At 38.5% G+C, this 27,372-nt stretch overlaps 1 protein-coding gene across 1 annotated transcript in view; it reads right to left on the reverse strand.

Moving 5' to 3' along the window:
• Window positions 1–27,372, reverse strand: part of DENND4C (DENN domain containing 4C) — an 84,309-nt gene that overhangs the window by 24,671 nt on the left and 32,266 nt on the right. Inside the window, exons 4-21 of the mRNA XM_083353492.1 lie at window positions 25,975–26,044; window positions 24,769–24,938; window positions 23,164–23,405; window positions 22,966–23,032; window positions 22,331–22,389; window positions 21,221–21,365; window positions 18,589–18,764; window positions 12,090–12,190; window positions 10,324–10,542; window positions 9,333–9,478; window positions 9,020–9,055; window positions 8,569–8,699; window positions 7,544–7,676; window positions 7,158–7,364; window positions 6,173–6,301; window positions 5,851–5,995; window positions 5,256–5,402; window positions 1,568–1,779 (exon numbers count right to left, since the gene is read on the reverse strand). Coding sequence (XP_083209618.1) covers window positions 1,568–1,779; window positions 5,256–5,402; window positions 5,851–5,995; window positions 6,173–6,301; window positions 7,158–7,364; window positions 7,544–7,676; window positions 8,569–8,699; window positions 9,020–9,055; window positions 9,333–9,478; window positions 10,324–10,542; window positions 12,090–12,190; window positions 18,589–18,764; window positions 21,221–21,365; window positions 22,331–22,389; window positions 22,966–23,032; window positions 23,164–23,405; window positions 24,769–24,938; window positions 25,975–26,044 — 2,535 coding nt within the window. The remainder of the gene's footprint in view (window positions 1–1,567; window positions 1,780–5,255; window positions 5,403–5,850; window positions 5,996–6,172; window positions 6,302–7,157; window positions 7,365–7,543; window positions 7,677–8,568; window positions 8,700–9,019; window positions 9,056–9,332; window positions 9,479–10,323; window positions 10,543–12,089; window positions 12,191–18,588; window positions 18,765–21,220; window positions 21,366–22,330; window positions 22,390–22,965; window positions 23,033–23,163; window positions 23,406–24,768; window positions 24,939–25,974; window positions 26,045–27,372) is intronic.

A 27,372-nucleotide genomic window follows, 5' to 3' on the forward strand; every position in this document is an offset into this window, starting at 1 on the left:
ACACATGTTGTACTTTGACAATAAAGGTTTTATTATTTTATTATTTATTATTAAATTAGTAATACAGTGGGTAATTGAATCTGGCCTACCCCTGGACTTTGCTTGTCAGAAAGTCACAAAAGGTGATCATCGTAAGACCCAGGGACACAGCAACCATCATAACTATGAGCCCATTGCCAAGTGCCTGAATTTTGATCACGTGTGGCCATGGAGAGGCCACAATAGTCGTAAGTGTGAAACTAAGTCTCTTTTTGTCAGTGAAGTTGTAATTTCCAACGGCCGCTAACCGAACGTCAAGTCAACGACTACCTGTTTTTATTTAGTAATCAACTACAGGTAGTCCTTGACATACGACCACAACTGAGCCCCAAAATTTCTGTTGTTAAGTGAGGCATTTGTGAAGTGAGTTTTGTCCCCTTTTACGACAGTCGTTAAGTGAATCATTGCAGTTGGTAAGTTAGTCACCCGACTGTTAAGGGAATCTGGTTTTCCCGTTGACTCTGCTTGTTAAAGAGGTTGCAAAAGGGGATCATGTGACCTTGGCACATGGCAACGGTCATCGGTATGAACCAGTTGCCCAAGCATCTGAATTTTGATCGCGTGACCGTGGGGATGCTACAAAGGTAGTAACTATAAGAGCCTTGGTGGAGCAGTGGGCTAATGCCTCCTTAAGTAACACCAGCTGCCTGCCATTAGTGCAGGTTCGCATCCCACCAGGCTCAAGGTTGACTCAGCCTTCCATCCTTCCGAGGTAGGTAAAATGAGGACCCAGATTGTTGGGGGCAATTAAGCTGACTTTGTAATAATGCCGCTTGGGGTGTGTGTGAAAGCCCTAATAAGCAGGCATATACATAAGAATGAAGGCTACTGCTAAGCTTGTAAGCCGCCCTGAGTCTTCGGAGAAGGGTGGGATATAAATGGAATTAAAATAAAATAAAATAAATAAAACTGTTGAGAAAATGGTCGTAAGTCACTTTTTCAGTGCTATTGTAACTGGGAACAGTCACTAATTCAACTGTTGTTAGCTGTTCTGTACCAGCCTGCTACCGGCCCTGCAGAAAAGGCAACCCCTTTACAAACGGCAAGAGGCTGGAATGACGTCTGCCAAATTTATTACTGCAAAAAACAAACAAGACACGAACCAAGATACAGGAGCTTTGAAACACTATCTGAGCGGTTGCTTTCAGCAAACCAGCCCTCCCCACACATTCCCTTTATAAAGAGTTCAGGGCGTGGCCTCTCTCTGCCTCCTTCCGAGAAGCCCCACAGCCTTCCTCTGTTTACTCCTACTTAGTCCTCCTGCGTCAGGCGTCCTTGAACAGGGCCAGCTGTGGGTCATCTTCATCCACACTGTCAGGCTCACACAGCTGGGTCTCCATGGTGACCAAGTGGGAGGGGCCTGCCTGAGGGCTATCATCAGCAAGATCTTCAACCCCCTCAGCAAGGTCTTCAACACCCCCCTCCTCCTCTGAGTCGTCTGACCCAACTGCCGAACCCACAGGCTGACCCTGAATCACAACATTAGCTGAGGACTACTGTACTATATCAAGATCTTTTCCCTAAGTACTATTATCAAGCCAGATAAAACCAGTTCTGTACAGGTCCAATTTAGAAAGCATATTTGAAGAGAAAAATTCTGCCATCCCTCTAACGCACCTCCAATCGGGTCTTCTTTTGCAACAACATCTTTCTCTATAAGCACATCTGCGGAATGAAGGTGGTCCCCATCCTCCTTTACAAGTTCATCTTTAGAACCGTAGCCTTGATCTGACTGACCTCCTGTGGGGGGGGGGGAGAGGAGACAAGACTTGTCCATTTGCTTTTCTCTCTCTGCCCTCAGAGCATCTTATTTACCTTAGGAGAAAATGTGCATCGCAAAATTTTATTTTAAAACAGAAATTATTAATAAAGCATACTTTGAAATTCAGTGAGGAAAGAACGGCAGCAGAGATACGGCGAAAGGTATGCTTCGAGATGTAATTTTTGCAGAGTGTATTATTGCTAGTTGAAGATTAACACGAAGATGATGCAGGGAACCCACAACAGAGAAATAAGAATCACATTCATTTCCGTTCGTTTCATCAGTTACAATCGAATGACTCTCAGGGTTGACAAGATAATTTTTTTAAAAAAAAAAGACTTAAAAATGTCCATGGTAGGAATAAACTCAGCATAAAATTGAAACAGTGCAATAGTAACAGTAACTCAAGAATACAACAACTCAAAAAGTAAAACAGAAATGGCCCAATATAATTAAGGGTGCTCCAGAACAGTCCAAGGAGGACACCAGCCTGATTTCCACGGAGAGGCTGCTCTGCAGAACCAGCAGCACCACTAAGGCGAAGCCTCAGATCCCTTTTATCTCCTCTAAGTGGGCACTTACAGCGGTTTCTCCCTATATGACTGAGGAAGCCAGGCTCACTCTGGTTGGAGCATGTGGGGCTATAGGTATCCAGAGGCCAAAACATAAAGAGCTTTATAAGTCAAAATCAGCTCTTCAAATGGCACGTATCAAGGACCCTATTAATCCCTTTGCCCCTCTTTCCTCTGAGTTAAAATGATTTCATTGCTATGGTTTACTTCTTTATATGTGTATCTAAGTTCACATTCCCTCTGTATTAATCTACAGAATTAAGCTCTGTTTGTGCTACCTTCATAACCTCAAGACTGGTGCTTTTATTATCTAATAAAGTATAAGGTAAAGGTAAAGGTTCCCCCGCACATGCGTGCTAGTCGTTTCCGACTCTAGGGGCCAGTGCTCATCTCCGTTTCAAAGCCAAAGAGCCAGCGCTTGCCCGAGGATGTCTCCGTGGTTATGTGGCCGGCATGACTAGACGCCAAAGGTGCACGGAACGCTGTTACCTTCCCACTATAGTGGTCCTTATTTTTCTACTTGCATTTTTACGTGCTTTCGAACTGCGTATAGGCTATACAATATAGCCTTTCCCAAAAAGTGGCTCCTAGATTAACTGTGACTATGACTCCCATAATTCACTGAGAATTCCAACATATTCAGAGGTAAAAAAAACAAATGCTGGGACTTACGAGGCTGAAATTCTTACATAATCAGTTTTTGGGGGAAAAAATGTTTTCCAAGTTTGGCAACTTTGCAGGGTGGAATTTTAATTCTCAGAATTCCTCAGCCAGCATGCAAAGTTTGAAAAAAAACACTGTCCTAAATGGTGACAGATTGTCTCTAGAGTCTAGACTCTTCTAGTTATAACCACTTGATTATATGGATGTGGCCAGAAGTGAAAAGGCTTGCAACTTGAACAACAGTCAAATCCTAGACTGAAGAAACACAACAACTTATTATTTAATAATAAATGGAAGGAGCAAAATTCCACCAATCAATGAAATCTGAGGTATATGCTATGTACGTGTTTCCAAAGTAACTTGCTATTATTCAAAATAGCACATCGAAAAGTCAGCCACTGTTTTTATATTGATTTACATTAATTCATGGGAAAATTACCTGCAGGGTTTAACATTCAACAGCAGAATTAATGCACATCTGCCTCCAAGGATTCGTACCACACAAGTCTGCACCCCACACCATGACAGCCAAGGACAAATGCAGCACCAAGAGACAGCACAGAGCAAGAAGCAGAGCAACAAGGATCAGAGAGAAGGAATATTTAGTTATCTACTACTAGACAAATACAAGAAGCCATCTACACAAAACAGAGAAAGACTAAAATGGTTTTAAAAAAGAAGGAAGTCAGAAAGTTTAGTAGAGAAAATTGAGGAACGGGACAACTTTTAGACTTATATCTAAGAGCAGGATTTTCAAAATAAGATGATCTTTGTTGCATTTAACATAGGTAACTTGCAGCTAAGTGAAAGTCAGGAAACTCTTCTCAGAAAGATTCAGCTCTCTGCACTTAAAAATCATTTCCACATTTATCTTTAATTAGCAAATTTGGGCTAAATGTAGAATGCTCCCCACCTAATGCAAGTTTTACTGTGAAATTTTCTGAAACATAGCATTCCGGGTTTATTATGAACAGATTCCTTTGCTCTCACTAAAATTTTTACTCAAGTTCAAAAACATGTAGTTGGGATATAGAACAATCCACAGAAATATCCTTCACTCAAACGTATATTTCCCGGGATCACATAATTATATCAGGATTCAGGGCACAATATATCCTCGCACATATTCACTTGTGCTGAAAGGCCAAAGAAGTTGTAGGCAGAATAAACATAAAAGCTCAAGTTGGTATAATAACCACAATTCTTTACATTGAACTAATGTTTTTTATTTTCTACCTTGCCTCTTCCTCTTCCCGCTGATTAGCTACTTCAGGGCTTTTCAACCAGTGTTACGGTTACCACCTGTGGTACATTGGCACTTGGCAGATGGTATGTGACCATCCTAGAAAAGTGGTAGCGGGGGAGGGGAATCAGCTGAGCTGGTGGCAGCACCGCACAAGCCTGAGCGAGAGACGGCTGGAGCTGCAGGGCTATCAGGGCTCAGCAGAAGCGCCAGGATCAGCGCCAGGCTCCAGCTGGAGCTCGGCGCTGATCCTAGCGCTTCAGAGCCCAGAAGAAGCGCCGATCAGCTGGAATGTTGCAGCATCTCCAGGGTCTTGTGATTTACATCCAGATGCTTGGCAACTGATTCATATTTATGATGTTCACAGCGTCCCAGGGTCATGTGAAGTGACCAAAACCTGCTGCAACCACCCAGCAGATGGGGGGGGGAATAAAAACCAAACACCCCACCCCACCCCCGCTGCCAATCCTCAACAGAAATGCTCACAACAATGAAAACCTCAGACAGCAGGAAGAGTGCCGCCGGGCGGGCAGGCAGGTGTCTTACTCAGCTGTGGCTTGGAGGGCACTTTTTTCAGTGCCATTGTAACTTCAAACAGTCACCAAGCGAACTGTTGTAAGTCGAGGACTACCTGTACTTCATCACTTTTTTCCTTTTTTTTGGGGGGGGGGGGTCATCAAGTTTTTGAGACCTTGCTAAGCGACTGGTGGTACTCGGATGTTGCCATATCCTAAAAGTGGTACAATGGGTGAAAAGGTTGAAAATCCCTGAGCTACTTCTCTCTTAAAAGAGAGGGACAGAAAAAAAGCTACCTACCACAGCTGCATAAGCTAAGCATGATGGGATTGGCCTGGAACAGGAAAAAAAATCTTTTCCTCTTTCTATAACACACAATCTTTGTAACAGAAACAATATTAAGGCGGGCAGCATATTAGAAAGACATTGCAAACTTAGTGAACCCCAACAGATCTAATACCTGTGCTAGAGTGATTATCAATGGAATCAAGCCTGACTAAGTCTCTGACGAAGAGTGTGTGTTCCCCACTGTTAGCATCATTAGAACTATCCACACTACCATGGCTCACCGTGTCCCCATCACTTCCACCTGGGATCTTCGGTGAAGCTGAGGACAGGAACAATAATATATTAGTGTTTTTTTTAAAAAAAAACAAAACCCGAGGAGCAGCGGTATGGTAATCTACAGCATTACTGAAGGATTGACCCAAGACCTTTTTCGGCAAATGAATACCAATCCACCCGAATCAATGTGCCTATCGCAGGCTATTTTGGGGGATGCAAAGCACAAATTCTCATACCCCCTTCCTTTTAATGGTACCTTAAAACTCCTGCTTCACAGTATTTAAGACATAAATGCTTATCAAAACAGCACATACCCCCTCCACATATACACACATTGCAGTACACCATTTGATACTTTGCACTTGCATTTTAATTGTGCCTGTTTCCTCACATGCAATTCGCATCACACACACACACACACACACCAATAATCTAATCTGAAGCAGCAGGATTTATATTTTGTGTACGGCAGTTGAGGATTGTGACCTTACCTGGTATTGAAGCAACCTGTGAAGTAGGTGTCGTCTTTTTGAGACATTGCTTTAATAGTGTCATACTGTGTACCACATTCCGCAATTTTGTCCAAAGAAATATACCGCTGCGATTACTGCTAGGCCAGGGATTCTCCAAAACTGCCTAGAAGAGTAAAATTACTAAGAAAAATATTTCCAAAATAGTCAACATACGCGACACCTTTATAATCCATTCCCTGCAATCTTAAGTCAGATACAATTATATCACTGTTTTCCAACAATGATTAAGGAAGGAAGTTATAAATCTTCATTATGTAATATTTACTCATTTTTTGCTTACCTTATTGTAATAACCATAAGTGATTGCATTTGGTTCTATGCCAGAATTTTTCATCTCAAAGAGAATACGCACAGCCAGGACAGGATGGCCCCAAAGTCCACAGAGCAACATTAAAACTCTATAACACACCTGATAAATATTGAAAAGAGTATAGATTTTATCAACAGTAAAGGATCAAGCGTGACTATTCTTACAATATAAGTCTATCTTGGCACGTATCATCAGTCAGCAGAGGAATGCTAGTTTAAAGCGAGAGATATTCTACCACTGAATAAAAAGAAAGCTGCCAGCCTATTAAAATAATATCCCAAACACATACCATCCATATACTCTCTCTCTCTCTCTCTGTGTGTGTGTGTGTGTGTGTGTGTGTGTGTGTGTGTGTGTGTAATTTTTTTTTTGGATTGCTAACAAAGAATTAAAGGGAGACTGATATGCATTTCAAACTTATTTGTTCTCAACAAATAAGTTTGAAATGCATATCAGTCTCCCTTTAATTCTTTGTTAGCAATCCAAAAAAAAATTGCACAAATATGAGCTGTCACTACTGTGACCACTGCGTGTGGATGGCCTTGGGTTAGGCTGAAACAGAAAATAAGATTTGTCCCATGTTTGGGGCCTAGCAAGGTAATCTAAATACACATACACCCATTTTTACCACAAGCCAATCCACAGAAAGCCAAGCACGCAAACCGTGTACCAAAAAAAACCCCCAAAAAACAAACGAACAAAAAATCCCTGCAATCTTTTCTTAGATTAAGTACTTAAAGGGTACTGAATTGCAGTTGTCATATTTTTGGGATACAAGCAGCAGCTCTACAGTTTCCAAAAAGATGCTTCGTGGCTTTGCGCCCTCAGATCAAAGGGTGTTGCAAAGGCACCTTATTATACAATCTGCACTGAAGTAGCAAATATCATAAATATTATTCCAAGACAAAAAGATACAACTTTATATTTTTATGGCACGGCAGTCTTCTTAACTTACTTCATCCAGTGGTTCCACGTCTGTTTTTTTCATTTTAATAAGAACTTCATATGCTTGCTGCAGGGCTCTGACTTTGGGGTGAGAAACTCTCACATAGGCTGGGAGACAAATAAACCACAAGCTGTAACAATGACTGAAAAGGAATTTGGCCCACTGTGGGGGGTTTGTGTAGCACCTCTTGGCGAGTTTGTGGGCTGCTTTTATCTCCTGCAAAACAAAAGAGTAAAAACAGACACCTATTAAAAGGAATCTAAGGAGTGTCGGATAACATGCTCTTTTTAACAGCGTGAGACGTGGGAAAGAAGAATGTGCACTTCTGCTGGTTGTATCATTTTTTTTTCTAACTTATTTCAATTCTGAATGTATCTTAAAAAATAAAAACTAACCTGCTTGGTCCTCTTTGCCATAAGCGCCGGACTATTTGAGACGTTGCTTTTAGCCAGGTGCCTCTTAAATGAAAGTTTGAGATCTTGCAGTCTGTCAAAGAGCTTAAGCTCTAACTTAGGGAAGGTCTTGTAACTGGAAAAGAAAATCCAAATTGTATAACACTGTCTTCCATCCACAATAAGACAATAAAATGAATACAATGAAATAAAATTTGAACCACCCCAATTCAAGAGGAAAATCTTTCTTCGGTGTTTGGAGTTAAGGGTTTTCAACTTAAAACAGAGTTCTTTCAAACTGAAAGACTTCTAAAATAATCAAGAGTAGATTCTCAATGGAAACGGAGCATTTCAAATTTTAAATAATTCAAATCCCACACATTTGGCATACCTCTGATCAACACGGTGGCTAAATATATATATATATAAAGGTAAAGGTAAAGGTTCCCCCGCACATGCGTGCTAGTCGTTTCCGACTCTAGGGGCCGGTGCTCATCTCCGTTTCAAAGCTGAAGAGCCAGCGCTTGTCCGAGGACGTCTCCGTGGTCATGTGGCCGGCATGACTAGACGCCAAAGGCGCACGGAACGCTGTTACCTTCCCACCGTAGTGGTCCCTATTTTTCTACTTGCATTTTTACGTGCTTTTGAACTGCTAGGTGGGCAGAAGCTGGGACGAGTAACAGGCGCTCACTCTGTTACGCGGCACTCGGGATTTGATCCACCAAACTTGCCGACCTTCTGATCGACAAGCTCAGTGTCCTAACCCACTGAGCCACCGCGTCCCTATATATATATATATATTCTCTAAATTTCAATATTTAGCAGAAATTAAAATTCAAGGTAACAGTAATTTTAGTCAGATGAACATTCAGCATAGTGGACATTCTTGATAAAGGTCTCTGTCTCCCAGATTTTCCAAGATTCCTATCTGCCACAGCCGCCTCCCAAGCCTATCTGGAAGAACACTAAATTAGGAAAGTCTGGATGGAAATAAAGAGAAGTCTATCCATATGCCAATAAGGGAATACCTGTACTTTGGTAGTCTTTCCTGTCCATTGTCTGGGGGTGGTTCTGGTGGCATTATAAACACTGTGTGTTCACTCTTCTGAGATTCATCAAATTCAATTAACCGAATATCCTCTGCAGAGTCTACATCAACCTGCAAATACATCACACTTTAATATTACAATGCTATTTCAAAGCCTCCAGGATGCAACTGCTAAGCATAGAGTGTGATGTAGAAGAAAAGGTGGAAGAAACTATGAGTAGGTACACATCTTGCAGCTACCACTAGCACGGCTAGAAGATCCACAAAACACTAATATAGCAGCTATTCAATTTCCAAGTAGCACATCTAGAAAAAACATGTATTAAAATTCCCAGACCACTACTTGATCAATCACATCTTCCATTTCCACTTTATGACCATACATGCTTAATTATCAGCAAATTCTTGTCCCATGAGAAGTAAATAAATACCTTATCTCCTTTTTCTGATCCTTTCTCAGGAAAAAGCTAAAATAAATGTTAGAAATAAATGCTTTATTTTTGTAGATAAGCACAGTGTTTTGCTATTATGTATAGTGTAAACTTTTAAATTCTCTTGCCTAACAAAGCCCTGAACAAATCTAATGTGGATAACATGAGAACGTTTCCAGGATAAAATACCATAGGTAGTTAACATCAAAACTATTGCATGGCACTTAAAAAGAGTTAAAATGTTGTTTCCCCAAAATAGTCATGGCACTAAATTTATAGTGAAATGATATATTTACCAAATAAATATCTTTACCTTTTCTACACAGTCATCAAAAAATGCTAATCCTGTATCTTTGTCACTCACAAAACTGCATTCTTCAATGAAGCGGCTAAAAATCTGTGTCTTTGTTAAAGCTGTGTAGAATTTTGTGTAGGCACGGTCTCTACTTTTTAAAAATCCTAGTATATATAAAGGAAGAAAAGAAAATAGCTAGACATTTTTGTTACAGTACCTTACAATTATCTCATTTTTCTGTTTATTCATCTCCTGTAACACTGAGCAGTGTTTCCACAATATGGACATTCTGAGTCCACGGCTATTTATCTACAAGACCCTACACAAATTGCTTTCAGCATATATCCTGCTCTTAGGATACAACACCCAGAGTCAGTATCCGTGACAGTTTTTAAAAAGTTCAGCTCCAGTTTTCAAACACAATATATCTTTAGCATCATTATGTCCTGTTACTGATAGCTTTGGAACTGGATCCACTTGGAAAATTTGGAGCTCTTAAAGCTCTTTACAGAATTGGGAGATTACGCATTCTTCTTCTGAACTCCAGCTGATGGAATCACTTCATATGACTCTTTAAAGAACAAATCTAATCCCTTCTGTAATATGGTAATTTAGCATTTTAGACAAGCAAAGACAATCCTATAGCTCTAACATTTTGTGCTCAATTTACAATACAGAACAGATGACAAGAGAGGGAGTTATCTGCCAGTGTTCACAGGTCCCCCATTCTCCAGTTGTGTCTGCCCAACACAACAAAATTGGACTGTGGATGTACTTTGTATTCGCTCTACCAAAATCATCTAGTGGCATGGAGGAGGTGTGCCTTCTCTGTTTCACTGCCTGCCCTGAATGCCAGCAAAGCTCATACTCTACTCTACTCTATTCTTTATTCTACTGCATACAAAGAAGAAACTGGCAAGCTGAGAAGACCAGCATTTGTTAAATTTGAAGTTCGGCCAGTATTTTATTTGAACACTGCCATTTATTTCCATTTATCTCCCAACCTCACCTTGAAGGTCAAACAGGGAATCCGCAGCAGTAGTTTTATTTGAAGGTGCTTGCGTGATTGGCTTAAGAAAAATTCTATACCCTTTTAAAATATAGGCCATAAAACGCAGGAAGGCTTCCTGAATCTCCATTTCGAATTGCATCATCTTTTTCTGCCAGGAGAAATCTGCCTCTATTGGCTTCATCTCAACCGCAGAGCCTTCTTGGGTCTTTCTGTGAACTGGATTAGAGAGTTGAGTAAGGCATAGAGAATTAAGGAGACTTACACACTTCATTAAATGAACATAGTCAAACAAACACCCACCACCAAAGAGACATTACAGAGGAAACGTTTGAAGGAGAATGAACTTGCAGGACCAATGCTTACAAATGCAGTATTGCTGGTTAACTCGCCACACAACCCAGAGTTTGATCCTTACAGGCTCAAGGTTGACTCAGCCTTCCATCCTTCCGAGGTCGGTCAAATGAAGACCCAGACTGCAGGGAGCGACAGGCTGACATTGTAAACTGCCCAGAGAATGCTATAAAGCAGAGTTCCCCAATCTTTCGGGGTTGGCAGTGGGGATGGTCTTGTCGGGAATGAACGCATGAGCGTGCGCATGTACAAACACCCATTGCTCGTGTGAGTGGGGCCATGAATGCCCATGATGCTTGCAGTGATGCTCGCATGAGTGGGGTTGCAAACTCACACAAGTGTGGCTGTATGCGCATGCACATGTATGCACACCAGCCAGCCACTCATGTGGCCCGGTGGCCAATAGGCTGCGGCCTGGTAGTGGGCAGTGGCCCAAAGGTTGGGGGATCCCTGCTCTAAAGCACTAAGGGGCGGTATATAAGTTTAAGTGCTATTGCTATTTCTGTACTCTTAAAAGCATGCTTTGAAATCTGATGATTTCTACTACTGTACTAGGTATTTCAACTTCATAAAGACTGTGGTATAGAAATTATTATATTCTACCTGTGATCTGTAGAAATAATGGTGTTTAGTAAAACAACATGGTTATTAATATTAAATCTTGTCACTATGTTTCAAAAATTAAGCTTTTCATATTTATTAAATTTGTATTTGCATTAACACAGAAAAAATAGGAAAAAAATGATGAAAAAAAATTGAAATCTTTATCAGATGTATAAAAAATGACTTTACAAAGATATAAAACTGGGTGAGGCTTTGCTTGTGGGAAGGTTGCAGGGAGAGTCGCAAATGCTGATTACATGTTTGCTGCAACCATCAGTTGCATTATTAAATTGGCAGTTTATTAAATTGGCAGCTTAATTAGTAAACCAGAATAAAATTCATAATACTCCCTATGGTTTCTCTGGAAATTTATAAAAATAGGTTTGGTTTGGTTTTTCCGTGGTATTTGAATTGTTTTAAACATCTTGGAATAATTCCAAAAAAAGAGTTTATGGATGTAAATATTTTCAATTGCATATCTCTGTCTCTGTCTCTACTTATTTTATTATTTTTATAAATAAAATGCACTTGGGTATACTAAATTTATTTTAATATGATAAAGTGGAATACAGCAAACATAGGAAGGACTAAAGCTGAACATAGCAATATAGCAAGGACTTTGATCGGGTTTAAATACTGGCTTCTTCAGTGGAAAGAAAGAATCAAGGAGTGAATGGTGGCAGGGTGGTCATGGGATCCTGCTGCTCTTCTGTAAGCAGCACTGGGCTGTTGCTGTTGTGGGAAAACAAACCATTCAGCTGAATTTTCTTCTTTTCCAAAGATTAGTTCCTTTTAACCTCTTGTCTTACCTAAGGCAAGTTTTGGGTGCAATTTTCTTAACGTCCCAAGAAGGCTTTTACACGGCTTCTTAGGAAGCAGCTTCCAGTTCATATTCTTCTTATCATCTGATCTATACAGCAGAAACAAAAGCACTTATGTCAAAATGAGTAATGCATAAAAATGTAACGCTCAGCTTTTATTGCTTCCCGATACTGAAACAAGAGGAGGAACCGGCATTTACCATCTCCCACTAAAATTCCAAAACTCCTTTCACTGTGTTTAATGCCAGGTGATTTGAATCAACTTGGGGGTTTCATTGATAAGCATTAAGAACCCTCTCAGCTGAATTTAGATTTCATTCCAAAGCTATACCAACTTTTCTTTTGAGTGTTTTTATTTAGATACGTTATTTCAATCAGCGCGTTTATCTTGAGACATGATTGCAGCATTATTTTGACAATGCATTTTGGGCCTCGTATTTCCAAACTTGAAATTATATCTGGTATTTTTATTGAGTGCTTAGAGTTAATAGTCAACGTTGAATGTAAATGCTGCCTGTGTAGAAAAAGTGGCTCAAATAATTAATTTTTCATGTACAGACATTGTTATGCAACGAAGTCTTGACAAAACATTTTAAAACTGTTCAGGTTGAACAAAGATGAATCAGTACGTCGTGCAAAGTTAATTTTGCACTGTATGCAAAAAAAAGTTGTAGAGAATGACACAAAATGGGAAAAATAATGTTTACATCGGGACTTTTATTTATGATCCTGCATTGTAATTGCTTAGGTCAGTGAAGTATGACATTTTATTCAGATCTAGAAGTCTCATTCAGCTTTGCTTCAGTTCCTCAGCACGCAGGAAAGAAAATAAGAGAAAGGAAAAAAAGTCATATTGAAATCATTCTACATAATTTCTTACATCAGGAGCAGCCAACCTGCAATTTTTATGGCTCCTGTTGAGATTTAAGTAGCTCAGCATGATTTTCAAAATTATGTGAGTTGAGAGTGGGAGAGTTAAAAATTCAACACTCACTGTAAGCCAGCTTATAACTTACTTGGTCATGAAATCAAACAGATCTAAATATGAGAAATGGCCTTGCTCAAGACAATAGCATCATCATTGTACAAGATTTTGTACAAAACCATGCTACTAGGATTAAAACCACAAGACTACAAGACTTCAAACATACAGGTTTAGGCTTGTACATAAAGTTTAAGTAGTATAGTATCATCCAAATATGTTTTGTTCTTAAATTTCTTTTTTTTCCAATGCATTTTCAAAAATCCAGGGCATTAAGGTCTAACAGCACAGAAGCTTAAAACACACATAAGCAGAACATTTCCAGTTCAAAATTCATCCTCACCAATGAATTAAGCTACTTAGGCAAGTCAGTATCAGTCACTCTACTACAGAGATGATAAAAAGAATTTTGGAATAAATCAATACTGCTTTACTAATTGATTAGAGTTGAAATGAGTTGAAACAAACTTTTTCCTCCTAAAAACATAGTTATGTAACTCAAACCTCACTATATCAATTCAGACTTTTGTGCTGGATTTGGGTAATTATCCACAGAGTGCCTCTAGTATATACTTTGAAAAATATATTATTTCATAATATATTTTGTAATTTTAATTCTCCTTATCAAACGTCAGACAAAGTAAATGAACAAACTGTAGGTTTTACATGCTCCTTTTAATGAAACCAGAACACAGGAATCAATCCACACAAGTCAGTTCTGCAATATAAAACCATATTTCTGAATGGACAGAACTTTACTTCTCCTTCTAACAATTTTCTGAGATGGAAAAAAAACCAGCATGTTGTTTCACATGGAAGAATAAGGCTCAAGACAGCAATTACCATCAACTCTGTAATTTTAGCTTCTTTAAATAGCCTATTATCTTTTAATTCCACTTTACAATTTGCTGATTCTCTCTTGCAAATGTATTATTGTGTAAAGTATATTTTATTCAGAGGATTTTGTCAAAAAATGACTGCATTTGTAAGCAATGCTAATTGTAGTTTATTGGAAGAGCGGGCAAACTGTCTTGCTGCTAAATAGCAAACAAAATTAGAACAATATCAAACACAATTTCAACTAAGAACCACAACATTTCATGCAATTTTAGTGTCATTTTATGAAATCTGTTAACCCTGTAAATCAGTTCCATAGTTCTTGTGTAGTCCACAATGTTTCTTTCAGCCAAAACACAAAACAACTGAGATCTTCCAACAACAAAATGCTTCTGTTCAGCTGAACTATGACCCATATTAAAGTTAACTAATTTAACTAAGCCAGTGTTTCACTGAGTTTCTATGCCACAGTGTTTCACTGAGTTTCTATGCCACCAGTCTAGCTGTTTCAAGTTCAAAATGAAACATGTTTTCCATTTGTGCATATCTGAAATGCAAACAAATCCATAGTCCCTTTTTAAAATTCAACTGGGTACAAACTGGAAGATTGTTTTACTACAAATCCATATTCTGCAGCTAACTTGGAGCCACCATAAGGACATAGCACAAGACAAAAAGATTATAGTTTTTTGTCTAAAATTTGCAAGCCTCAGATATAAGTACATTCTTACCAGTCTCATCCAGCATGACATGTAGTGAGATCTGAACGATCATAGTGTAATTTTTTTCAATCCTGTTATTAAATCTTAATATTTGAAGACTTGCAAGTAAAAATATTACTGATTTGATTACTATTTAACTTTTCAGCATGCACAAGTAATAGATTTGCCAAATGACTGCAAAAATTCAAAATTTCCTGCTCTAGATTCCCAATGATATTTTCCTGATTTTTCCTCCACCCTTTCTCCTACTATTGTATGAAAACTCAGCACAAAGAAAGGAAATTAGCCACAAAAAATAGGGCCAAGGCTCACATTGATTCTGTAGTAGTATATAAACCATATGAACTAAGCTCAGAGGCTAAACCTGGCAAATCCTTGCCATTTTTCTCTAGCAGAGCCTTATGGTTTTCCTAATGTGCAGCCTCTATTGATTTTTATAAACCTGCTCTCATCAAATTCTAACATGAGATGAGATTTTTTATTTCCTCCTGGCAGAGTTGCCAACAATATCACAAAGTATGTCACATGATACTGATGTTATCTCATTTACTGAAATGTGAAACTACAGATGGAAACAAGCACATGGGGAAAGAATATTCCCCTTTTAAAAAGAGATTAGCTATAATGCTAGGGGTGGTTCACATTTTACAGGAAGTATTCCTACAATAAGGAGGAGCAATTTCAGGCTCATACATACCCCTCCATCCACATTGCCCAAATGCGGACAGATGATATTACCGGATGCAATTGTTACGGTATTAAAAACGTCCAATCTTTGCACAACTACTTCTTTGTGCAGATTCACTCAAACGCAAAATGTTTGGGTCACAAACATTCCTTCCCTGCTTATCCCTACTGTGGAGGAAAAGTATACCACAAACAAATACCTCTTCCAATTAATAGAAACCCAGACCGTTTTTTTTTAAAAGATAACAATTCCTCTAAAATAAAATAACCAAACTTCATGCTATCAAATAAACATTTGTGTAATGCTAGCATGTTTCCAGGAATAAAAGCTCAATTAAAAAAGCCTCCCTTTTTATGTAATCCCTTAATTTGGGGGAGAGCAGGGGCGACTGGATGGAGCTGAGCGTTTACTGGCTTGATGCTCTTCCTGACACTACTCGGAGCTCTCAGCAGATATTTTTACTTTGTACCCTGGGAGAGACACATCTGCCGCTACCTAGGATTGAACTCTCAACCTTCTGAGTGGGAGGCGAACGTCTTCAGCACTAGGCCACTCTAATGAAAGCTCAATCACATTATAAGAATATAGAGGAACATTAAAAGGTGACTTAAAGTTGTGGCATGCTTCCCACTGTTTGTTTCCAAATGCTTTCTTCCTCTCCCTTCATTGCAACGGTCATCTCCACGTTATTTCGAAGGTCCCCGACTTTCAAGAACAACATTTAGGATATTAAAGAGGCAGAAGACAGTTGAAAAATTTCATTTGTGTTGAGTTGACTTTCATTCACACATCCTTTCTCAGAAGGTCTGTGGAGGTTCTCGGTCATCCAGGTCACAGTTGTCTCAAACCTGCTTTTTTTGCCTTCAAAAGGCTACAGGACTTAGATCGGTTCCGATGGCAACCGCCATCAGCACTGAGGAAGCTTTTTGGATGAGAAGCGAAATGTTTTCTTCCTTCTTCAAGGGAAAAACAGCCCAGTTGCCTTTTGAAGGAAAAAAAACAACAACAACACCTTCCAGACATTCTTTCTCAGAATACCTTTTACCACTTCTCTCTCAAAACTAATTCCCGAATTCCATATGAATTTTTATATCAAAGCTAGGAAGTTACGATTTTCCAGAAAGCGTTTTCCCCCCCTTATATCTCATTAGCTTAGTTAGCCTAGCCAGATGTTAGATAAGATGGGAGGATAGCCCATCATCATTTGATAAATTCTCCATCTCTGATTTACATCTTAGCAGAGCAGCGAAGAATGACTTCACATTTACCGAATCGGTTAGAATTGTGAGAACATCAAAAAAAAAAAGCCACTAAAAATCCTTCCTTCTTAAGCAATATATTTTTATTAGCTTTTCTTCTTTCGAAAGGCAGCATAGTGCTTTTCATGTGATGTCCCTCATAGTGGCCAAGATTCACTTTTTCTATGTCTATCCATTTTCAGCATTTTCTGATTTCTATCAGTTTTTCTACTGAAGTATACAGTACCCGTACGCACACATAGAAAAGGACAGACACAGACACAAGCACACACAGAGACGCGCACACACACTCTGCAATGTTGGTGAGGAGAAAATTCTCCCAAGCTATCTGAGAAGCAGCTCACTGAACTAGAAATGAAACAAGAAGTTACAATTGGTGGGGAAGTGAAGAGAAGCACACAAACACCCCCCCACACACACAAAGAACTAGGCAACTCAGAGCAAACACAGGTAGTCCTCATTTAATGACCACTCATTCAGCGACCACCTGTTACAACGGCACTAAACAAATGATACTTATGACCGGTTCTTAAAGTTCCTGCCAGTCATCCCAGCATCCCCACGATCACAGTCTGGGTGCTTGGCAACGAGCTCACACTTAATGACTGTTGCAGTGTCCTGCAGTCACGGGAAAACCATTTGTGACTGTTCCTGCCAGCTTCCCACAAAGAAATCAATGAGGAAGCTAGCAGGGAAGATTGGAAATCACTCCAATGAGTTGCCTACGAAGATTCTCAGTCACCCAGTTCATAGTTGCATCAAGTGGGTTTTTTTGTTGTTTTTTTTTGAAAAGGCAACTGGACTGTTTTTTTTGAGGAAAAAAAAAGAAGACGCTTCGCTTCCTATCCTGGAAGCTTCATCAGTTGTATTGAATGCTGTGGCAGATTGAAGGACGGTTATTGACAGTTGAGATTAGTCGGTGGGAGGGGGGGGGAAACGATTGGTTCTGACAGGATGGCGGCGGTGGTGGTGGTGGGGAATGGAAAGATTGGGTTTCCCTTGCAGTCAACTGCTCTTGACCCTCTCCGAGAGCCATTGTGGTTACTTGGGGTTACTTATCTGTGACCTCAGGGTCTCCTGAATCAGAGGTTTGGAGTCTTCTTGGATTCCAATAAGTTGCTTCCATTTTCTCCCACCCGGCAGTTTTTTTTAATTTTATTTTATTTTAATTCCATTTATATCCCGCCCTTCTCCGAAGACTCAGGGCGGCTTACAAACTTAGCAGTAGCCTTCATTCTATGTATATGCCTGCTTATTAGGGCTTTCACACACACCTCCAAGCGGCATTATTACAAAGTCAGCTTAATTGCCCCCAACAATCTGGGTCTTCATTTTACCTACCTCGGAAGGATGGAAGGCTGAGTCAACCTTGAGCCTGGTGGGATGCGAACCTGCACTAATTGCAGGCAGCTGGTGTTACTTAAGGAGGCATTAGCCCACTGCTCCACCAACGCCCCCCTCAGCTCCGCCACCCCTCTTGGGCCACCCATGCGTCCTTCCCTGCCTGGCAGCAGCCCCCCCTCCCCAAGTCATACTTGCACCATGTTTCACAGGTACTCCTCTACCCAGCATCGGCCCTCCCTAGCCCAGCTGTGCTCATGCCACACCAGTCACCCACTCAATCTTCCCCATCCGACAGCCCGCTTGCAAGCTACCTGGGACTCAATGAACTGTGATCCTCACTGAACCATAGCAACGATAGCCAGTACTCTGGCTGCTAAGCAATGTGGTCACACCTCACAAGAGAGTTGAGCAATGAAAATTTCACTCCCAATCACTGTCATTAACCAAGGATTACCTGTACTCGATGTAAACCGGACGGGCCTTTGCGCTATTTTAAATTTCACAGATTGGATAAAATGAGCAAAAGGAACACATTCAAATTTTTGCACCAGTACTTCAAAAGACATATATATGTATATATATACCGGTATATATATATGAAGACAAAGGATATGAACAAAAACTCAAAAAACAAAACAAAACAAAAAAGACTTACATGTACACCATGTTTGTGTCTAAATCAATGCAAACCACATCTTGTGGTGGCTCATACAGATCAAAATAGCGTGAATCAACTCCAACTATAAATGGGACGGGAGCACTGAGCACTGTTGCCAGAGACAAAGGACAGAGGGGGATGTAGGGACACTGCCACTGAAACGGAAAGATCATCTGAAGGAAAAATGAAATGAAACCCGTCAATTAAAAAGACAATGAAATCGAGGTAACACCAAACCATGTTAGATAATGTGAATTTCAATGTCACAGCAGCTCCAACATTACACAAGACATCAATTGATCACTGCATAAATAAAATCTGAAATTTAGGATTTAATCCCTTGTTTAGGGTGAACCGTACACACAAATTATTTAGCTTGGCTGGGACTATCAAGGCTATTGTACAAATACATAATTAAGGTCAAATAACAGGGTTTTTTTTAATAAGAATGACTATTTTCATATATCTAAATGCTATTTCGTAAGCCATTCCGGTCAACAGTCACTTGTGCAAATGAAACCAACGTAAGATACTAAGATACATAATTCATAATGCTAGCAATACAAAAGTCTTTCTAATTATTTGGTAAGCATTTTATTCTAGGAGCACTTAAATTTATCATGTGCTGGACAACAATAAAGTTAAAAGTTCTACCAAAAGACTAAGTGTATTTTTAATTCTATTGTGATGCACAGCATGTTTCCTGACCGCAAACTGTTTTGATGTATTCATTTTATTCTAACACTACTAATACATTCAATTTGAATTTACATATAATCTCATTTGGATTATAGAACAGTATTTATTTATTTATTTTTATTTCTATAGCTGCCCATGTCAACAAGTATCTCTGGACAGCGTATATCATAAAATTTAAAAAATAAAAATAAATGGCCATCAAGGAAAATATATATATATATATATATGTATGTATGTATGTGTATATATATATATATATATATATATATATATATATATATATATATATATATATACATACACACACACACACACAAACATATATATATATATATATATATATATATATATATATATATATATATATATATATATATATATATATATATATATATATATATATATAATGTATATGTGTGTGTATGTATGTATATATATATGTTTGTTAAGCATTCAGAATACACTTGCTTAGTCCCAGACACGGGACAAATCTTATTTCCTGTTTCAGCCTAGCCCAAGGCCATCTACAGGCAGTAGCCACAGCAGTGGCAGCTCATATTTGTGTAAATTTTTTGGCTTGCTCCCTTCTTTGTTAGCAAGCCAAAAAATTTACACACACACACACACACACACATGTATGTATGTATATGTATATGTACATATGTATATGTATATAGCCACCAAGGAAAACTATATTATACGTAAGATAAAGGACATGAACTTCAAGAAATGCTAACATCTTTCTCTGTAACATGCAATTTAAGAAAACAATGAAATATCATTCTTGAAAAAAAATTAGGAGGGCAAAGATAATCAGATTAAAAAGTATAAAAGCAAAACAGGTTATTTCTGAATCTATCTTCTTGAAAATGCAGCTTGTGTGTGTATTGAAAAAGCATAATATATATTTACTTCCTAATTGCATTTCAAGCTAAATAAAATGGAAGCCCAAACTGTTACTTATATTAGTTCAGCACAAAAAGATGTCCTGTCTGTGATCACTCTATCCTATCAAATCTTTCCAATGATAAAATAATAGCAACAGAATTGTAAAAGCAAGCAGGTTTCTCTTCCCTAGAGGCTTGACAAGAAGCTTCTGAGAATTGTAGGATTTCTGTAGAGAATCAGGAAGAAGCTTTTGATGGAGATATGTAGGATCTGTTGCCTAAGCCAAGGGGGCTGAAGCGTTTTTAAGATGAGAACGAAATAACATTTGGAAGTAGGAGTATAAAGGCGAAAGGAATACAGTATAATAGGACTTGCAAGATTTTGTTATTATGGCCAATAACAATAAAAAGACTTTTAGCATTCCTGTGAAGTTGCTTTCCTGGTCTAGTCTACCTGATGGGGCTGTTATCTGCTGAGAAACACAGGGAATGAATAAAGGGGAAAAGTTACATTGTGGACATGGATTTGATCCAGAGAATTTGAAGAATACCAAAATACTGTGTATCATGGAAGGGTTTGGGTTTTTTTATTTTTTTTTAAATGACTTTAATCACCAAAAGGTCTCATTCTGAAAACTTACAAATGTGGAAAAAAGAAAAAGAAAAATACCGGTAGATCACCTATTGTTCTGATGCAATAGTTCCTTTGGGCATTAATTAATTCTTTTGCAGCAAAAACCTGTGAATTCATTTATACTACCCCGATAGAAAATCCTTCCAAGATAATTTCCCCTTTAGGGAAATAAACAATTTAAATAACCAGGTGTGCCTCATCTTATTCACATAAACAAAATATATGTCTTCTGTAATTTAAATATTTCATTCAGAAGCGTAAGCAACTTTTTTCCCCCAGAAGGTCATGTTAAACAAAAGCAAAGGAAAAAAAATTAAGTGTTCAATGTTTGTGAAGCAAGACAACAAATAAGAAAGAATCCATCAGATAAAAACTGGTAATCAAAAAATTCAAACTTATTAGCACTTACAGCAGCCACAGCTTCGGCAACTCCAGTCAGCACAGCTGGACAGAGAGAATGTAGTAGGATCTTGCCTTCCAACAACACAAAGAGGAGTAAAGTAGCACAGTTTTCTGGTCCAAGGTTCATAAGCAGAGTGCTGTAGTTTGCCCCACTACAAGGAGATTAGGACACTGAGGACTGTATCATTCATTGCTCATTATGACAATAACAATAATAACTGATTAAATTTATATGTGATGAGCTTTTGTGACCTTTGCCAAGCAAAGTCAAAGGGGAAGCCAGATTCACTTAACAACCAGGTGATTCGTTTATCAACTAGGGCAGGGGTAGGCAACCTCGGCTCTTTTATGACTCATGGACTTCAACTCCCAGAATTCCTGAGTCAGCATAGCTGAAGTTGAAGTCCATGAGTCATAAAAAAGCCGAGGTTGCCTACCCCTGAACTAGGGCAAGAAAGGAGCAACATTCGTAACAAATGCCTCACTCAGCAACAGAAATGTTGGGCTCAATGGTAGTCATAAGTTGAGGGCTACCTGCATTCCTCCCCCCTCCTATTTTATCAGGGTTAAACTCTTAAGTCAGGGGTCTTTAAACTTCGCCCTTTTACGACTTGTGGACTTCAACTCTCAGAATTCCTCAGCCAGTGTGCCTGGCTGAGGAATTCTGGGAGTTGAAGTCCACAAGTCATAAAAGGGCCAAGTTTGAAGACCCCTGCTCTAAGTCCTCTTCCCACTTTTTAAAAACATTCAAGCAAACCTGTTGCATTTGATATGTCTGTTTCATGTTTGGGAAAAGGAAGACTGCTGTTTTAGATCCACTTTGATAATCTAAGGACTTTATGGACTTTATTTTATTTCCTGTTAGAAATCAATGTGAAATTCCACTATGTTCAGTGACCGGGGAAGTGGGAGGTGGGGCATAGGTACATTACAAAAAAGAATTTGGAAACCTATGGAGGTAAAATCTGAATAGCATGCATTAGCACATTGCTCATTTGCTGCTAAACAAATTATGGTTTACTTTGTGTAAATTGGCTCTTAATATTTTAATTCAGCTGCATCTTTAAAATACTCCACTGACCATTATTACCTGAGTAATATTATTTACCATTATTACCTGAGTGGTAAAGGTGTACAGACTGGTTGAGACAATATTAATGCATCATGGGCTGACAGCTGTAAAAAGCAAAATATTAGTTATTTGGCAGTTTGAGAAAACTCACATAAGCAAACTAACTAATCAGGTATCGATTAAATAATTAATCATATTAGCCCATGCAATTTGCAATATCTACAACTATTTGCACAGGAAACAGACATTACTAGATAGGCACGGCTCACCAGCTGTGAAATTTGCATTTCTAGTCCTCTGGCACTTCACCTACATAATTGTAAAAACTTTCACAGTATTTCTATAAGGTGGTTTGACACAACTGCTTTCCTACGGTACCGTGAAGTGGCAGCAAAGGGTTGGGAAGAATAAGAATGGGAAACATGAGACCAACTGCTTCACTCCAATAGGATTGGCCTGCTCTACTTGCTCCAGAAGGGGCATGCTATGGACCATATCGGTCAAGGAGATTGACTCAGCCTTTCATCCTTCCAAGACCGGTAAAATGAGGACCCAGATGGTTGGGGGCAATATGCTGACTCTGTAAACCGCTTAGAGAGGGCCGTAAAGCACAGTGAAGCAGCATATAAGTCTAGGTGCTACTGATAGTATTATTAAACTGTATCAAATTTCTAACTTACCTGCACAAGGATTCTTGGTCTTTGTGGTGAAGGGAAAGGTATGTTGTGCATAAAGTGAGATATGTGCCTGTAAAGAAATTTTATAAAGTATCTGTTACCTCAAGCATTTAAGATTTAAAGTATAGACATCAAGAACAGCATCCAGTACATAAAATAATCATGGAAATGGGAAGATATTTTAAGGTATCTGTCACTTACTTTTCAATTGGAAGAGGATGAGGACCAGACACAGACAGCTTATAGATAAACATTAGAAATTTTCGAAAGGCTTCAAAGAAAGGCCAATGTGACAGAAGGCAGATGCATTTGTTGGAATTTATAGATTTGGAGGTAACTTTCTTTCTCCCTACAGCTGTCAGAAGGCCAAGCTGCATGTGTTGTTTTTCATTTAATGACTCTTGCGCATAAGGCTCATAAAACTGGATAGCTGCACCATATACCTAGAGTAAAAAAAAAGGTGGGGGGAGTAGGAATGGCATTACAGCTACAGAAATTGCATAAAACTAACAACACATATTGAATTTGATCCACTAAAAGTGAAAGAAAAAGAATATTTCCCTACTCTGAGTCTTCCACACAACCAACTAGATATTATCAAAAACCTAACACACTAACAATATAAATATAATTGTGGCATTTTAATATCATTAATGACTTATGTTTTGTGATAATACCTAGCTTCCTCAGAGACGGAAAGTTCATTAGCATCCAAGCATCTAGTAGACTGTAACTCATTTTTATTTGGACTATAATTTAATGGTTAAGTAAAATATTTAACCTTGATTCATATATTTTAATCTTTTTGTTAGAACCTTTGTTACCATCTTTAGAGGCAGCTGTGCTTTATCAGTTATGGTAAGATACACAAAGAGATGAAATGTTCTGATTATCTCCTCTAACTCTTGCACCATGAGTTTTAGACAGATTTCAAGGTTTTAGTGAAGGCTTTCAAATGTTTAAAAGTGACAATATTACAAACATCCACTAAGGATTATTCAACCTCTACATAAAGATTTTTCTATCCAAAATTTTCTCAGTAAAATAAAAGTATAAGCAACAAAGTAGTTCTTGCTTACCAAATGGTTTGTTCAGCAACTGTTTTAAGTTACAACCGTGCTGAGAAACTGACTTTATGACCTATGTCCACTTTATAACTTTCACAGTACTCCTTAGTCGCATGATCTCCATTACACTTGTGTTGTCCTGTGACCGATCTCTTTCCCCCCCCCTTGCAGGATGGAGAGATTGGAGAGGGAGGGATTACAAGAGACTAAGCAGGGGAATACACCGGGCTGTTTGTGTGGTGTGCTCAGGGCTGCCAGCATCACTGCATTACTTTTAATCTGTATTCCCCATTGTGTGCCTGCTTACTCTCTTTTAACCCCTTCCTCTCCAATGAGTGTAAATACAAACATTAATTCCCTTCTTGCTAATTATCCCAATGCTTAGGGTCAGCATTCCAAGGTGCGTCTAAGTAGGGAAAAGGAAAGCAAAACTGTGGCCATGTGATTTCCCACTCAGCAATTCCTTCGTTTAAAACAGAATTAGTTCCAATTGTAGCTGCTAAACGAGGGCTACCGATAGCTGCAAACACAAAGGAGCTAACCCATAAGTTCATTTGTTGCATTTTTAGGCTTGTCTTCCTAAATGCTCTAAGGTGTAACAAGATAGAACGCATAGCGTGCGTGCGTGTATGTGTGTGTGTTTCCAGTTTAAAAATAAATATTATGGGATAAAATAATATTTTTATTTAGAAATGTAATAATACATAAAGGCAAAACTATTACTCTTCTCAAAACATACTTTTTCTGCAGAGGAACCAGTCAAAACAAATGTTGAGAATACAGGTAGTGGATATTTTGTTTGAGGATCCCAGCATTCAATGGTAGCTCCCATTGGAAGACAGAAGAGAGGTACAGATTCAGACAAGGGGAATGACTCGTAGTCATCTTCTGGATATCGGAATATTAAACCTTTAAGGCATGAAAATAAACAAATAAGTACACTGTCCACACACCACTGAATGTTGTTCCTTCTGTTCTGAATGCTGACTTAATAAAAAACGCAAAGAATACAGAAGCTAAAGGCCATATGGTATAAAATTAAATTTAAAAACACCTCTTCACCTTTCAGCAATTCACCCAAAAGACTCCTCTGAGTATCAAATGATTTGCTGAATGGTCTGGACTATGGTGCAAGAACATGAAGCACAATGAGGCATCTCCCCAAAGAACACATGCTCTGTGTGCAAAGCTATGACTACTGCCAGATTTAAAGTTTAAAACAATGCGAGTATATATCCCGATCAAATTGTTTAAGCTTTCTATTAAAAGGGTTCCAACCTAGTGATTCTTGGTCCATTGTTATCAAGTAAGAAAGGACTACTATGTTGTAGTGCAGAGTCTGTATAATCCTATCAACATTCTGAGTAAAAGTAAGGCAACAATTCTTCAATATATGTCATTATCCTTAAATATATACAAACCTATCAATCTATTCACTTCAGATTTGGGGCAGAATTCTGACCCACAGTTGGGATGAAAATGCCATGTTTAACCAAAACCCACATTTCCTCTTAAATTCTTGAAATTTTCCCTCATTTCACTGCAGTGGCTTTCTACACAGCAAGAGATGTTCAACATAAGGAGATTTAATTTCCAACTAGTTTCTTTTGTACATTTGTTTTGTTTCAAATGCTATATACAAAAAAGTGTTAGAATGATAAAGGCTCTTCATGCAATTCATGGCTGATAAATATATATAATGGAAGGATACAGCAAAGCGAACATAAACCGTTCTGAACTTTTTCATAATGACAACATATTAAAAAACTGTTTTTAAGGATCCTCATCTAAGGATACCTTAGATGAGTCAAATAGATTGATGAATGTTCTTTGATCAAGCAATTTCAGTTCACTATTTAACAGGCAACTTTAATGTACTATAAAATACCCTCTTAATAGTAATCTCTCCTAATATATTGAGATTTATAAAAAATAAATACTTTACCAGCTTTATATGCAATTGAGTTAGAAGCTGGAACTGACTTCTTATAACAGAGGTATACACTGGAACCCCACTGTAATGAACAAATTAGAAACATTATCCATAACACAGGTATTACATTTTATTTTTAATTCTTTTAATGCTAAAAGCAATAATCTTTTAAAGATCTTGCTCACAATACAGAATCACAAAATGTTTGCAACATTAATTGCAACCTAAATAAAGCACAGATTTTTGATTCTGCTATTATTAAAAAAGGTAAAGGTTCCCCCGCACATGCGTGCTAGTCGTTTCCGACTGTAGGGGCCGGTGCTCATCTCCGTGTCAAAGCCAAAGAGCCAGCGCTTGTCTGAGGACGTCTCCGTGGTCATGTGGCCAGCATGACTAGACACCAAAGGCGCACAGAACGCTGTTACCTTCCCACCGTAGTGGTCCCTATTTTTCTACTTGCATTTTTACATGCTTTCAAACTGCTAGGTTGGCAGAAGCTGGGATGAGTAACAGGCACTCACTCTGCTACGCGGCACTCGGGATTCGATCCGCCAAACTGCCGACCTTCTGATCGACAAGCTCAGTGTCCTAACCCACTGAGCCACCGCGTCCCTTGGCTGCTATTATTAGAGGTTATATATTTATGGATTCCAAGACACAAAGCAAATAAACTTGGTATTTGCTAATAATTCCCTCCTATAAGGTAGTAAATGTTTTTCATGGAATGCTACAGAGATATGTATGCTAATATATGAAAGGCAGTGTTTTCTCTTGTTTCATTCCCAAACAGTTTAGCTCTAATTTTCCACCTTCCCATTTTAAAAATGCATTGCTTGGTATTAAGGCAAGCTTCAATGCAAGCTTGCAGACCAAACTGCAATCTTCAGTTGGCCTGATTCGTGTAATGCTCTAATGTGGATTTGGAAAATCTTGAATAAATTATAGCCCATAATGAATAAATGTAAGCAGATAAGTAGCATGCAGGAGGGTTAACATTAAGAATGGAGAAACACAGGTTCAAGTCTCCGTTCAAACATGCAGTTCACTGAATCACTTGGGTCAGTAATTGTCTTTCAGCCTTACAAACCTAAAAGCAGAATATAAATATGCAGTAAGAATGTAAGTGTGCGCATGTACCATAAATATATAAACAGAGATATTAATTTTCACTCAGTAACCCAATTCGTATATGTTACAAATATAAAGGCCAATCTTTTTTCTTTCATAAGCCAGCTGTCTTCAATACATACTTTTTTTCCTCCCACCCAAAAAGTAATAGCTGCCTATCTCACAGATTTTGGTAACAATAGTTTAGGAGCAAATATATATATATATATATATATATATATGCAAAGCTGTGGAAACTAAAATGATACAAACTGAATTCAGACTTAAATACAGTTTTTACAT

This window comes from Vipera ursinii (genome assembly GCF_947247035.1).
Source record: "Vipera ursinii genome assembly, chromosome: 2".
Taxonomy (NCBI): domain Eukaryota; kingdom Metazoa; phylum Chordata; class Lepidosauria; order Squamata; family Viperidae; genus Vipera; species Vipera ursinii.